Source organism: Salvia hispanica, chromosome 5, assembly GCF_029641045.1.
Source record: "Salvia hispanica isolate PSC_SH4W2 chromosome 5, Shi_PSC_v1, whole genome shotgun sequence".
NCBI lineage: Eukaryota > Viridiplantae > Streptophyta > Magnoliopsida > Lamiales > Lamiaceae > Salvia > Salvia hispanica.
In genome coordinates, this window is record NC_142696.1 from 18,339,706 (window position 1) to 18,355,101 (window position 15,396).

Genomic DNA, 15,396 nt, shown 5'->3' on the forward strand with positions numbered 1-15,396 from the left:
CGTACGATTTTTCGTATTTTTTGACCATTGATTTATAGTTGTTAAGAGATTTTATTAGGATTTGAGAAAATGTCGAAATAGCGAAATACACGAGCGTATTGTATCAAAAATTACTGAAAGTACTGAATGTTTGATATACCATTATTTTCTATACGATATGATATATAACAAAAGATTTTGATATGGTAACGTTATGAACTTTAGTACACTACAAAAAAATAAAAATTTACTAACAGGGTAACTTTCTCTTCAGTAATTTGCTTTTAGCTATGGACAACGGAAATTCTTTCGTCATTAATTATTAGAATCTGACGGTAACACTGTTTTATATCGGTAATTACTTTTGTAGTGATATACCACAACATACCAAAATTCAATATATACCGTAGGTATACACCATGACTACGTTATATATATAAAGAAAAGATGGTATATACCATATTCACGGTATATATGGTATATACCGAATTATTACGATATACTCCTTCCGTCCTTAAATTTTGCCACATTTTTTCATATCCGTCCGTCCACAAAATTTGTCACATTACACTTAGTGGACCATATTCACTAACGCATTCCAACTCATGTTTTATTATAAAACTAATATATAAAAATAGAATCCACTCTCTACTAACTTTTTCAACTCATTTTCCATTACATTTCTTAAAACTCGTGTCTAGTCAAAGTGTGATAGAATTTAAGGGATGGATGGAGTATACCGTAACATATAAATATAATTATATATAGAATATAAAATTTATTGTGAAATATAAGTATAAATTAGGAGTTGTTGGTTAATGTGTTTAATTGTAGAGCGAAATTGTGAATGTAAGTATTACATGGAGAAAGAAAGAGAGTAGAATATTAATTGAAGAGAGAAAAAGTTGTTGTGCGTATTGATCAGAGAGAGAGTTTTAAAATTTAGAAATGTATCATTTTATTTGACCACAAACTAAAAAAGAATGTGTGTCATCTTAAGTGAGATGTATGGAGTATAAATTATAACTCATATTTTTATAAAATTGACCTCCCTCCGTCCATGAAAATCATTTTTGCCATTTTAGGTTGACCATAAAAAATTGTCTCATTTCCCAACATAAAAGTTTATCTCTTATACTTTATCCTCTTTTTATCTCTTCTATCTTATTTTATCCACTTTTTCTTCTTATCTCTCTTACTTGCCCACCTTTTCTCTTCTCTGTCTTACTTTACTAATTTCATAACTTATCAACTCTCTTACTTTACTAATTTCATAACTTATCAACTTTTTTCCGTTCTATCTCTTACTTACCAATTCCACAAATGAAACTATTTTTTATAGATGGATGAGTTAAAATATAAATAATATTCTAAAACCTAAATACTCTATTTTCAATAATGTTGAAAGTTCGGTATACAATAGAAGTACGGTATACCAAATTAAGATATAACATACCGAAAATGAGATACGATATCGGTATTGAAATTCGTCATACTGAAAATAAGGCATATGAAAATTTTGGATTGGGTAAAGGTATGGTTTTTTTCTCATACCAAATTTTAGTTAAGGTCTATAGTACAGTAGTTTCCGTAAGATATACCACACCTACTGATACGATCCTATATCATAGGATATTCCAATTATTTAGTGTCCTATTTATTCTCCATATCTTTTCCATTTATATTTAGATATTTGTTTCTTGTTCAATAAGTTAGGGTAGTAGTATCTTATTATTATAAATAGGAGAGATTATATCATTGTATCGGGGAATCAATTAATCCAATTAATCAATGAAATACTTTTCCTAAACTTGTCTTGAGCAACAAGAAGATTATCTTTCGTTCCTAATTGTTGTTCGTCGGAGAACGTCCGAAAATCAGCAATTCGTGGTCTATCTTTCGAGAACGTCGAAGGTTCGATCACCTTATCCCTCTGAGAAGTTAGTTAACCGGCCTCGTTACGGAGCACGTCTGTAACAACTGGTGCTTTCATCCCGAACTCTTCCTATATCTTAGTTCCATCTATATCCCCAAATTATTCACCAATATCAAAAAAAAAAAAAAAATCAGCCTCTGCACTACCCCACAGCCACACCAAATCGTCCATCTTATTCATCCATATTCCCCAAATACCGAAGAAAAAAAGTCAGCCCCGAGCTTCACCGCCGCCGTTCAACGTCATCATGTCACGCAACTACACCGGATTGGGGCTTTATGAACAATTGTTCGATCAATTGGATGCCGCTATCTCCAGGTTGGAATCACGTTGTGACAACATCGAACGGCGTGTTACAAACTTGCTGGCGTCAAAAGCAACATATGTACATCAGCCCTATGCGTGCTACGTTTCCCGCAAAAAGCTTCGCACTCGTCCGCTGCCGGAGCCACCGCCACAGCCGGCTCAAGACCTGCAGTACTTTTCGCGGCCTTGCTGGGACCCTCCGGGCCATCGGCAACAGTTCGGTCGGGCCGCATATGAGCCGCTACCTGCTCGCCGCACTTTCCATGAGTACTCGGCATATGCACAGCCAACCTACACCAACATGGATTCCTCCTATGCGCCGCCGAGGCAGTACACGACCTCGAATTTCGTGCAACCGCCCTATTTGTCAGATGAGTCCCCGCGAAAGCCCTACACCGGATCTCACCCGGGGCAGCATGAGGATCAGCCCACGCCTCCCCCATACCGGCCACCGCATTCACCTACATGTTGGGAGTCACCGCAATGTGTTCCATCAATCCCTCTTGGTTGTTTGCCACCTCATGTCACGGAATCCCAAAGCCTCTCACGTCCTTTTCTCCGTCAAGATCCATCTAGCCCCTCGCTACCTGTTGTCGTTGTTGTCCCGCCTTCAACTCCACCAGCACCGTCGTGCTGCCCTGACATCATTAGAGATGAGGGTGAGTTGTTACACGATGACCCGCCCCAACCAGCCCCATTTTCGCAGCTGTACAACTCAGATATTAGTGAAGAGGAGGAAACATTGCTAGAAGATAAAGAGGAGGATGGTTCTATTGGTGAGGTGGAGAAGAAAATCGCATCGTTCAATGTTTCTCAACTGTCTTCGAAGGATGTTGAAAATTGTTGGTTTAAGAGAGGAGGTGCTTGCACTGGTGTAAGGACAATTGCCTATATCCATGTGGATTTCTTTGATGGTGATGTTCCAAGTACTGTTCATCGTTCGACATCACTCGACGTCAATGCACGATTCATCCCTCCGCGCAATGACACACCATATTTGAGCATTCTTGGTGGTGATAAAGGGAGACATTCAGCTATTCGATATGTGTTTGATCCAGGAGGAGACGCCTTGCTAAAGCTTTTGCTTTCAACTCTCGTCAATGGTTCGTGGTTCCCACCTTGAGGACAAGGTGGATTTTAACCGTGGGGGAGTTGATACGATCCTATATCATAGGATATTCCAATTATTTAGTGTCCTATTTATTCTCCATATCTTTTCCATTTATATTTAGATATTTGTTTCTTGTTCAATAAGTTAGGGTAGTAGTATCTTATTATTATAAATAGGAGAGATTATACTTCCTCCGTCCCAAGGTATTAGACCAACTTTCCTTTTTGGGATGTCCCAACATATTAGACTCATTTCCTTTTTTAGCAAAAAGCATCTATCTTATTTTATTCTCCACCTACTTTTTTCTCTCTTCTCTCCCCTACTTTTTCCCTCTCTCATACTTTACTCTCTCCACTTTTACTATTTAAATATCAATTCCTTAAATCATGTGCCCAAAAGAAGTGAGTCTAATACTCCGGGACGGAGGGAGTATCATTGTATCGGGGAATCAATTAATCCAATTAATCAATGAAATACTTTTCCTAAACTTGTCTTGAGCAACAAGAAGATTATCTTTCGTTCCTAATTGTTGTTCGTCGGAGAACGTCCGAAAATCAGCAATTCGTGGTCTATCTTTCGAGAACGTCGAAGGTTCGATCACCTTATCCCTCTGAGAAGTTAGTTAACCGGCCTCGTTACGGAGCACGTCTGTAACACCTACCTACCTATTCCTATAGTTTATAATCATTATTTATTTGGGTACATAATTGTCCGCTATACCTAAATCTTTTATTTATCTTTGATGTGTTCGTTTCTAAACTTTAATTTTAGATGAGACAAAAATTAAAGGAGCTTTTTAAAGTATAAATGGTGTATTTAAATAAACCAATTAGCATTATTAATTGACTAAAACTTGTATCCTTAGACAATTTATTGTTATAGTATCCGGATAAGAAGATTTTCATAAACCTTCTATAATTTTTAAATTTATGTAAGGTTGGTATAATAAATTTGATGAGGATTATGATACAGTTATCCCATATGTAAAAAGAGTATTTATTAAACTTGTGTTTAAGAAACTAAATTATTACATATACTAATTAAAGTGTACCAGAAATGGGTTGTAAAGCACAACACGCAGCCGAGCGCCAATAGTTGGTGTCGAGGTCTTAAGGTGGTCTACGGACTGTTCTTTGGGCTTAGCGCTTAGGCTTTATCTGAGCCCAACATCGTCTTTTTGGACCACTGAAATAGAAGAATTGCAATAGTCCAATCATGCATTGGACACGTAGCCGAACACAATGTTGCTAATAAGCCTATGTGGCTTGACACATAGCTATCCACACGTACACATTGAAGGGATCGTCGTTAACTTGTGTCTACATATTGCAATTGGTTATTTCTACTCACGTGAAAAATTGTTGGAATCTAAGTTAAGGGCATCCGCAATGGTGCGGACGATGCATCGTCCGCCACTGCAGCATCGCGGATGATGGGTTAACCATTGTCCGCACCCGATACATCGTCCGCCACTGTGGACGACGCGGACGATGCTCACGCGTTTTTTTTTTTTTTTGAATTTTTCGAAATTTTTTTCTTATTTAAACACTATAATTCTCTACCATTTCACACACTCCAATTTCGCTTCAATTACTCTCTCCCATCGTCTCAAAAATGAATCCCGACGACTACGATTTGAGTACATCGGATGGCTGCAGACGGGCCTCGACTCGAGCCTTGTTCGATGCCGTTAATGAAGCCAAGGCGGAATGCTTGACACAAATGGCGGGAGCAGGCGGCGGCGGCGACGGCGGTGGCGCGGGTCCCTCGCCCGATACGACGTCGGACGTATGCCCCCCGCGAGCACGACGTAGCGCACGAACGTCTGTTCACATATTATTTTGCCGAGAATCCAAGGTGGGGCCCAAATGTTTTCACCGACGTTTTAGAATGAGCCGAGATCTTTTTCTCTGCATTGTGCACACGTTGGAGGGACGTGATGAGTACTGATCGGGAAGACGGGATTGGCGGACCCGGACTTACGCCGTTGCAGAAGTGCACGGTTGCGATCCGCCAGTTGGCCTATGACACAACAGCGATATGTTCGACGAGTACCTTCACGTCGGGGATACAACTGGCCGCGAATGTCTCAAGAAATTTTGTAAGTTAGTTGTGGAGGCTTTTGGCGACACATATTTGAGACGCCCGACTGCTGATGATTGCCAGAGCCGGATGCGGATGCACGAGACGGTGCACGGCTTCCCTGGGATGCTAGGAAGCATCGACTGTATGCACTGGCAGTGGAAGAACTGCCCGACGGCGTGGAGAGGCCAATTTACTAGCGGCTACAAGGGCTGCCACCCGACGATGATCCTAGAAGCCGTCGCTGACCACCGGCTCTGGATTTGGCATGCCTACTTTGGTGTAGCCGGGTCGAACAATGACATCAACGTCCTCAACTCGTCCACCCTATTCGCCGATCAGTGCAGGGGTCGCGGTCCGGCCCATCCAGTTGACTGCCAACGGCCGCTCACATCATATGGGGTACTACTTGGCCGATGACATATACCCAAGGTGGCCTATTTTTTTGAAGACGATCAGCTGCCTAATTGGTGAGAGGAGAGTCTTGTTTGTGGCAAAGCAGGAGTCCGCGCGGAAGGATGTGGAGCGGGCTTTTGGGGTGCTCCATTCGCGGTGGGCAATCGTGAAAGGTCCGACGCGTTTCTGGTACAAGGAAGTCATCGCCGACGTCATGTATGCGTGCATCATCATGCATAACATGATAGTCGAACAAGAACGTGGACATGTCACCGATTGGGTGGATGATGAAGCCGGATCTAGCTCCAGCACGGCGACCTCGCCTGTCACTCGAGGATTACCGATGGGCTTCGGTGCGGTTCTACAGCGACATGCCTCAATGCGCAACTAACTAGACCATACTCATCTCATGACCGATATGATTGAAGAAGTTTGGAACCGCAACCGCCGCCGTTGAGAAATTGTAGTTTTTTTATTTCATATTGTAATGTTTGAATTTTAATGAAATTAAATTGTTTTTCCAAATTTTGAAGTATTTAAATATTCAAATAATAGATAAAATGCTAAGGGCGTCGCTTAGGGCGGGCTATAGTCCGCCCCACTGCAGGTGGAATGGGAGGAGGATAAAAATGCTAACGTGGCGGTGTATAGGGCGTCGCTTAGGGCGTCCCACCGTGGATGTCCTAAATCAATGGAGTTTGATTGGGTCGTACAAGAAATAGAATATATAATAAAGTGATAGTATTAAATAATACTCCCTTTGTCCGCCATTAGAACTCTCATTTGAGTTCGCCACGAGTTTTAAGAAATGTAAGAGAAAGTGGGAGAATAGATAGTGGAGGCCCATTTTTATATATTAGTTTCATGATAGAATGTGAGTGAAATGAGTTAGTGGAAAGTGATGTGTACCTACCATTTATAGTGAAAGTGAATTGGGGCTCCTAATGGCGGACGGACTAAAATAGTAAACCAGGACTCCTAATGGCGGACGGAGGAAGTATAAAATAGATCTAAGTTTCAAGTAGAGTATAATCATTGTTCTAACTTGAATCCTAGTAAGTAAGAAATAATGAATTAAAATTTGTCGCAATAAAATGGAGTTATGAGATTAATTAATACTCCTTTTCTTGCCATGGTTGAGGCATTTCTTTTCAATTTCGAACAAATCGAAATAAAAAAATGAGACACCTATTCGCAGATGGAGGGAGTAGAAGTTTTCAAAAGGTAGGCAGACTACATTTTAAAACCATTTTGCCTCCAATTGCATTGATCTCTTGGATTCTTTATCTTTTGGTTTTATCCGTGTTCTCCGGAAGTGGTAAGTTTCCAACCTTTATCTCTTCTATATTCTTTCGAGTGGTGTTGCATTTAGCTCGGTTTGATGTAGAGAGTGGTAGTTTATTATTCCGTTTTTCCCATTAAAAGATCATATGTTTTATCACATTCCTTGAATTCCATATTCTCTGTGCATCAGGCTGTATTACGCCCGACAAGTTTTATTTATGTACTTAGTTTCTAATTAATAGTGCGTTCTTCTCTTAAATTGTATCCGTCTCATTAAATATGCAACAATTGTTTTTCGGCACGAGTTTTTATGTAGTGTTGTTTTGTGAGTTAATGGAGAGAGGGTAAAGTAAGAGAGAAGAAAAAGTAGAGGGAGTATTATTTCTATTTTTAGAAACGTTTCATTTTTAATTGGACAAACAAAAAAGAAAACGTTTTATTTCTAATGGGACAGATGGATTATGACTTTGTTTTCTTTTTTCTTCTTTCCCTTTTTGTATTCTATGTTCTACATCCCTCAACGCCTCGGGCTATTATTCTTCATTCCCCTTAATTAAGAATCTTTTAGTGTAGATTTTTCATCAATTATGGAGATATCGACCTCGAATGTGACAAAAAATAGTATATTGATCGGTTACTTTTGTACGTGGAGACATGTAAGGAATTCATTCACTAGGTATTGAGTAAAGGCCAAAATTGATCCTAAACATATAATCATTTTATGATTTTGATCCCAGATATTATGTTTTTGAATTTTTGCATCCGAAATATTTCAACTCGGATCACAATCAGTACAAACTGACGGACCCGTCAAATATTAACAGTCAACGTGTTTAAATCGGATTTTAACCAAATTAATCCACAACATTGATTTACTCTGTTCTAATTACTGCGATAAAGATTGGCCAGTTAATATAACCCGCGATTCACAAACTCATCAAAAACGTAAAATTGCGCAAAAGAAATATGAAAAGGAGATTGACAAAAAAATATAGTAAAATCAATTTCAATCTTATATATTGCATTGAACCAAGTGTTGATCATTCTCTCACATATATGGATATTATTATGACGAACTTTGAAATAGTAGCTAGCATAAGGGATGTGTATTTGATGTCGAAGCATTCTAATAAATATTTTCCCATGGGCCCTCAATGTCCAAATTCATCGTGGGCATGTCTTCAAAGTATCTCACATCATCTGATTCAACTTTAGCACCACTAGACATCCTGGAAATCCTAAAACTTTCCAATTCTGTAGCCACTTCTTTCATAGTTGGACGCATTCTCCCTTTTAGATTCAAACATCTTTGTGCTAGCTTCGTAACTAGAATCACCTGTTTCTTTTCTCCTTGCCCCAAAATTTGAGGATCTAAAATTTTTTCCACACATTTTCCTTCCATGCATGTAAGGAACCATGTTGCTAGACCTCTCTCCTCCTCCGGTTTATCGAATGATATCGGCCTTTGCCCGGAAAGAAGCTCAACAAGAACTACCCCAAAACTATAAACATCGCTCTTTTCTGTGAATTGACTTGACTGAAAATACTCTGGATCAAAATATCCAAAAGTCCCTTTAACTAGAGTAGTCAAGTGAGTTTGATCTTTAGCAACTGATCTCGAAGTTCCAAAATCTGATACTTTAACAACATATTTTTCGTCTAGGAGGATATTACTAGACTTGATGTCTCTATGATAAATAGGCACAGAAGATGCATAGTGTAAGTACGCTAATGCCCCTGCAATATCTGCTGCAATTTTCAAGCGCATGTTCCATGTACACAAAAATTCACTACTCTGATCATGAATTATATCAAACAATGTTCCATTTGGCATGAATTCATAAACCAACATAGGAACCTCAGTCTCTAAACAACACCCTAATAATTTGACCACATTTTTATGATTGAGTTGTGATAATATCACCACCTCATTTATAAACTGTTCCAATTGATTCTCCTCGACTAACCTTGATTTTTTTATCGCCACAAGCTTACCATCATATAACATACCTTTGTAGACAACGCCTTGGCCCCCTTGTCCAATAATTCTGCTTTCGTTAAAGTCATCTGTGGCTACCTCTAATTCTTTTGCAGAGAAAACTTTTGTTTTTCCTAGTGTGCATTCATTCGCCTGTTGTTGTAATAGAATACCACCATTTTGTTTGAAGAATTTCTCTTTAACCATTTCATTCTTTCTCTTTTGCAGTAGTTTATACAACCCATAGACCACCAAGAATATAAGCACAAACCCCAATCCAGATCCTACACCTACATGCAAAAAATAATTACTTGTGAGAAAATTAACAAAGCTTTACAAATAAGTGAAACTAAAATAACTGCATAAATAACTATATTTAACAATATAGAGTCCTATTATATTGATAATTAACAACTATGTCAACAACTTACGTTACAGATGTCAATACGAAGGCATTTGTATGTCAACTAAATATAGTCGACATAGGTATGTCTTTTGTTAGAATCTATATTTACATGTCAACAGAAAGACATACATATCTCAAATACATTTAGTTGACATACCAACGTCTACGTGTGGACATCCATAACGTAGGTTGTTACATAGTTGGCAGTTACTACCTCTGTCCCTGAAAATTTGACACAGTTTACTATTTCGGTCCGTCCCTGAAAATTTGATACAGTTTACTATTTCGGTCCGTCCCTAAAAATTTAATACACTTCACTTTTACCATTTTTGGTAGTGGACCCCATATTCCACTAACTCATTCCTACTCACATTTTATTATAAAACTAATACTTTAAAAGTAGGACCCACATCCCACCAACCTTTTCAACTCACTTTCCATTACATTTCTTAAAACCCGTGTCGGGTCAAAGTGTAGCAAATTTTGGGGGACGGAGGTAGTATTAATTTAAGATAATTATCATCAACTGATCATATCCCTAAAAAAGTACTCTTACCGTCCCACAATAAGAGTCACATTTTGCCATTTCGGTCTATCCCACAATAAGTATCACATTTCACTTTTTACCATAAATGGTAAGTAGGTCTCACATTCCACTAACTCATTTCACTCACATTTTATTATATAACCAATATATAAAATGGACTCCATATTCTATTAACTTTTCCAACCCACTATTATTTGCATTTATCAAAATAATATAATATGTACATGACATATATATTCTTACCTATAAAGATAATCATCTTGGTTTTCGATGGCGGTTTCTGAATGCAACCTGTACCATCTTTCTTCCCATCACCAATATACCCTATTGGACATGAACAATGGAACGTCCCAACATCATTTTCGCAAATTGAATTTGAGACGCATGTGTTAGTTGTATTATCAGCGCATTCATCAATATCTGCTCGAGACACGTGTAGGATCAATCGATTAATAACCTGTTCTAATCTAATTAAGCATACGTTTGTAGGTAATAAATTATTGCAGTTGCTAAGTATAACAAGGCAAAAGATTGGATTCTAACCTTGGCACCCTGGATTAAGGTAAGGATTTCCTTTGTATCCTTTGGAGCAGTTGCAGAGGTATCCTCCTAGCGTAGCATCAAAATCAACACAATCACTGTTATCTTGACACACGAACTTAGCCTGATCCTTCACCGCATCTTTGCAATTATCCACTCCAATCCTCCAATCTAAACCCATGCTCGGTTTTTCCGATAACTCATCAAGTCGGAACTCCGATGAGTTCTTCATAAACGAAAATCCAGTACTATAACTATCAACTTCTTTAATGTATTGGATGAAGGAGTAGCTGCAAGGAATATCAGTATTTGTCCGTCGTTCACTAAGCTCGGTCAAATTTGCTTCAAGGTAAGTCGTACCTGCAGATGATTTATCACATATTTCACTGTCTAGTTATGTCGTGTTCTTTATTTTCTTAATACTTGGACACTGGTTAGAGAATGCTTGGTCTTCGACAAATTGAACACCATAAAAATAGTAAAATACCACAAAACAATTAACACATGTTTGTCAAAGTAATGTTGAAACCCATAATTATAAAACAAAAATCCCTTCTGAATTATTTAGAAAGAAAAACATCAACTGATTATTACCTCTTGGAATGGGTACTCTACAACAACCATCACCTCCAAATGATACTGGTCCATAATGGCACATTGAGTTACCCTGCATATAACAAATGGCGGCGCAACTGCTGCGAATAGAACTACGTTTTTCCTCTCCAATAATCCCAACAGCCATAAAATCACAGCCAATTGCATTGATCCAGTTATCATCTGATAATCTATACGGCGTTTTCAACAAGTCAATAGTCAATCTTCGCTCCTCTGGCTTAGTAATTCCAACTCGAGAGTCTGACATATTGTAGCAAGTTGAAGCTATGTTCATATAGTTGACCACAATTTTTGATGAGTTCAGCTCAATGATTTCAGTGTTTAAGAGACGGAGGAAGGGTTTAGCAGGGTTGGTGGCCGTGTTGCAGACAACTTCGAAAGATGGCTCCAAGTAGCAATTTGGGCCCATACCAAATGGAAATGGAATCAATACTTCCCCACATTGATCTAAGCATCCAACTTTGACAATTGAACTAGAAATTGCTGGATGAAACAATCAGAGGTATTGTTAGTGACTAAATAAATTAAATTATAGATGGAACTAGAGAGAGAAGAAACAAACTTTGGCATCCACCCGGTAAGTAAGGATTTCCATCGTAACCTTGAACACAACTACATGTGTATCCTGTATCACTGGAATAGTTATCAACACAAACACTCTTGTCGTCTCGACATGCATAAGTAGTGGAACTCTTAGCTCGACTGCAGTTCTCAGTCCCTACGATCCACTCCAAGCGCACGATTGGCGGTCTTGTGGCTGATGCCCAATTATCATTTACCAATACCGTTGAGTTGTCCAAGTAGTTCAAAGGATATGAAAATTCGCTTTCATTTAAAAAAGTTCTCTCCTGAATAAAAGCATAGCTGCATGGAAAGAGCTTTTTGCGTAGTGCTTTTCCGCTCAAGTCAATTAGTTCTGCTTTCACCAAACTTGGGTCTGTTCTTAAGTCTGTGCTTAAAAAACAAATTTTAGAAAACTAGTATAGAAATTAATTTTAAAATAACAATATGAAAATTTGTTTCAATTGCATGATTTCAAGAAAATTAATCTTATAAAATAATAGTATATCATTTGAGATCTCCACAATTTGAAGTCTCCTTTAAAGTATTACACAAACATTCTGTTATAAATTAACAAGAGTATTATATTGATTTTCCCTCTAAAAGTAGGATGTTAAATTGTGGACGGATGGAATAATTCGTAACTATATCCCATCCTGAAATTATATTAAACATAAAAAGTTTATAATTTGGCAAAGTACTAATTTTTTGGTTGTTCACATAGCTTGAATCAAAATTTATAGCCAACTCAAGAGCGTGTTGAGAATCTAGAAAAACATTGAACGGCACGTAGACAAATCAATTATTCTATCAATTCTATAAAAATAAAATTACAGTAATCCCTCCGTTCCATAATAATAGAGTCATTTTGATAATTTGGTACGTTCCATAATAATAAAGTCATTTTTTTTTTTAGTAAAAGTCAACACATTTTTTCATACATACTTTACTCTCTCTTATTTTTTTTCTTTCTTCATCTCTCTATCTTTTTTCATTTTCCACTTTATTCTTCCTTTATTAACTCACCTAACACAAGTTCTTAATCTCTGTGCCGAAAAGCACTGATGGATCCAGCTGGGAGCAAGGGTCCCCAAATAATTCCCACTTATTATATTATTGAGATCAATTTTAAATATAGGGTCAGTAGCCTAGCCGTAGTTCGGCCAATTCTCACAGCATAGACCTAAGCTCGATTCCTCCTCATCGCGTTTATTTGCAGATTTTAGTTTATACTAATTTATTCTATTTACGATTTGGGAAATTGGTCTCTAAAATCATGAACTTTACCTAAAATTTGGTATTTCCCATAAACTTTGAAATTGGTATATAATATCACGAACTTTGCATTTTGTTTGGTATTTCCCAAACTCACTCAAATAAGTTATTTTCATCAAAATCTTATTTAACGTAGGCAACCGTGATATGTTTTATAATATTTTGAACCACTTTTTAAGTTCATAACATGTAGAATAAAAAGTTACGTTGAAAATCACGTTGATTTAATTGTGTGAAGTATGATGAAAAAGCCCTCGTAAGTTAGTCAAATATAGTAATAGACATGCCGTGGGAAATACCAAACAAAATGCAAAGTTCGTGATATTATATACCAATTTCAAAGTTCATGGTTTTAGAGACCAATTTCCCTTACGATTTAGGTAGTTTTTTTTAATTTTATTTCTTTTTTATTATTCTATTTTATGCAGGTTTTAGGTAGGTAGTTTTTTTTAATTTTATTTCTTTTTTTATTATTCTTTTTATGCAGATTTTAGGTAGCTTTTAAATTTTATTTCATTTTTATTAGTATTCTTTTTTTTTTATAAATTAGATATTAGGTAACTCCTCATCACGTGTGTTTACAGATTTTAGTTTCTACTCCCTCTGTCCCATTAAAAATGCAACGTTTTCCTTTTTTGATTGTCCCATTAAAAATGAAACGTTTCCTAAAATGGAAACAACTCTATCTCTACTTTTTCATCTCTCTTACTTTACTCTCTCTTCATTCACTCACAATACAACACTACATAAAATCCCGTGCCGATTTCCAAATGTTGCATTTTAAGTGGGACGGAGGGAGTATTATTTATTCAGGTTTTAGGTAGTTTTTTTAATGTTATTTCTTTTTTACTATTTTATTTTATGCAGATTTTAGATAGCTTTTAAATTGTCATTTCTTTTTTATTATTATTTTTTATATTTTAGATATTAGGTAGTGGCAATTTATTTTAGTTAATGTTTTAATGCTTGGCATGAATTCAAAATATTTAATTTTCCGTGCCGTTTTTTAGATATTAGATAGTTTGCAATTTTTATGATTATGAGACTTTAAACTTAACATTATTTTTTTAGTGATATTATTTTTTAAGTTTTAATATAGCATGTATTTATTTTATTATATAACTCGCGCCCCAATTCAAAAGGTCTGGATCTGCCACTGCCGAAAAGAAACTTTTATATTACTATAGAGCAGAGGGGGTATTATATTTTGCACAATAGAAAGTAGATTAATTTTATGTAACAGACTAAAACAACAAAATAAGACCATTTTTTAAATGACACATGGAGTATTTGATTAAGAACTCTTATCTACTATTGACAATTACCTCTGATATCTTGCTGGCAACAGCCATTAAAACGGCAATTTCCGACACCGTTTGTAACATTCTTGTCCACACAAAACGCCGAACAGCCACCGAGGATTGAACTTCTGTTGGATAGCACCACCATATCATCACACCCAATGGCAGTGACCACGTTTACATACGAAAACATATAGGGAGTTCCCGACAAGTTCACGCTCATACCATGTTGATTGCCTGTGCTGCCTGCAGACAAATCATAGCAAGCAGAAATCATGTAGGGGTTTTTGAGGCGAATGTAAGTTTGATTGAATTCAATCACTTCTTTTTTCATAACGGAGAGGTAAGCTCTTGGAGGGTAAGTGGATGTATCGCATTTAATGTTAAAATATGGGTTGAGGCTGCATTTTTGGCCGACTCCGAACGGATACGGAATCAGTAAATCTCCACACCGATCAAGGCAACCGGGTTTGGCATGTAGAGCGGCTGAGAATAGAGGCGAGAAAAGTAGAAAAACAGAGATCAGTTGAAGAGGATTCATATTGATCATGTTTAGTTGAATGAACGCTCTCAAATGCTTGGCTTAAAACATCTCTGTACTTGGACTTTTGGAGTGAGAGGACTTTGACTACTTCTCCCCCTCCGTCCCGCCTCAAGCGAGGCACTCATTTTAGGCACCAAATTTTTGTACTCTCCGTTTCTTCATAATTGAGTATGAATTTTTCAGCACGAAGTTTAAGAAATGGGTGTTGAGTGTGTTAAGTAGTAAATAGATAAAAAGTAAGAGGAAGAAAAAAAGTAGAGAGAATAAAGTGGAAAGTGAATATAATAGAAAGAATAAAGTAAGAATGAAAAAAAAATGTTACTATATATAGAAATGACTCAACTAAGAGGGAACTTCTGCAAATGAAAAAATGACTCAACTACAAATGAACAAAGGTAGTACTCTACTATTTTTAGGCAAAACCGGGTGGTTCGACTAGAAATGTGCGATTCATTTTCAAAAAATAATAAAAGTAAAATATGATTATTATTTAATCAATCATATCAAAATATGAACAATTTAATGAGAACAATAC

General features: G+C 37.0%; 1 protein-coding gene across 1 annotated transcript; it reads right to left on the reverse strand.

Moving 5' to 3' along the window:
- Positions 1 to 8,086: 8,086 nt before the first annotated feature.
- On the reverse strand, positions 8,087 to 15,049 carry LOC125187633 (wall-associated receptor kinase-like 1). Its single transcript, XM_048084253.2, has 6 exons — positions 14,342 to 15,049; positions 11,743 to 12,129; positions 11,160 to 11,663; positions 10,569 to 10,925; positions 10,269 to 10,445; positions 8,087 to 9,362 (listed from the first exon to the last, which is right to left on the reverse strand). The coding sequence occupies exons 1-6, from the start codon at positions 14,865 to 14,867 to the stop codon at positions 8,221 to 8,223; spliced, it is 3,093 nt and encodes a 1,030-aa protein (XP_047940210.1). The 5' UTR covers positions 14,868 to 15,049; the 3' UTR covers positions 8,087 to 8,220.
- Between the last annotated feature and the right edge of the window lie 347 nt (positions 15,050 to 15,396).

Coding starts and splice junctions, on each gene's coding strand:
- LOC125187633 (XM_048084253.2), bottom strand. CDS start 14,867: ATGATCAATATGAATCCTCTTCAACTGATCTCTGTTTTTCTACTTTTC. Junction 12,130..14,341: donor TTGCCAGCAAGATATCAGAG/GTAATTGTCAAT, acceptor TTTTAAGCACAG/ACTTAAGAACAGACCCAAGT. Junction 10,926..11,159: donor TAGAGTACCCATTCCAAGAG/GTAATAATCAGT, acceptor AATCATCTGCAG/GTACGACTTACCTTGAAGCA.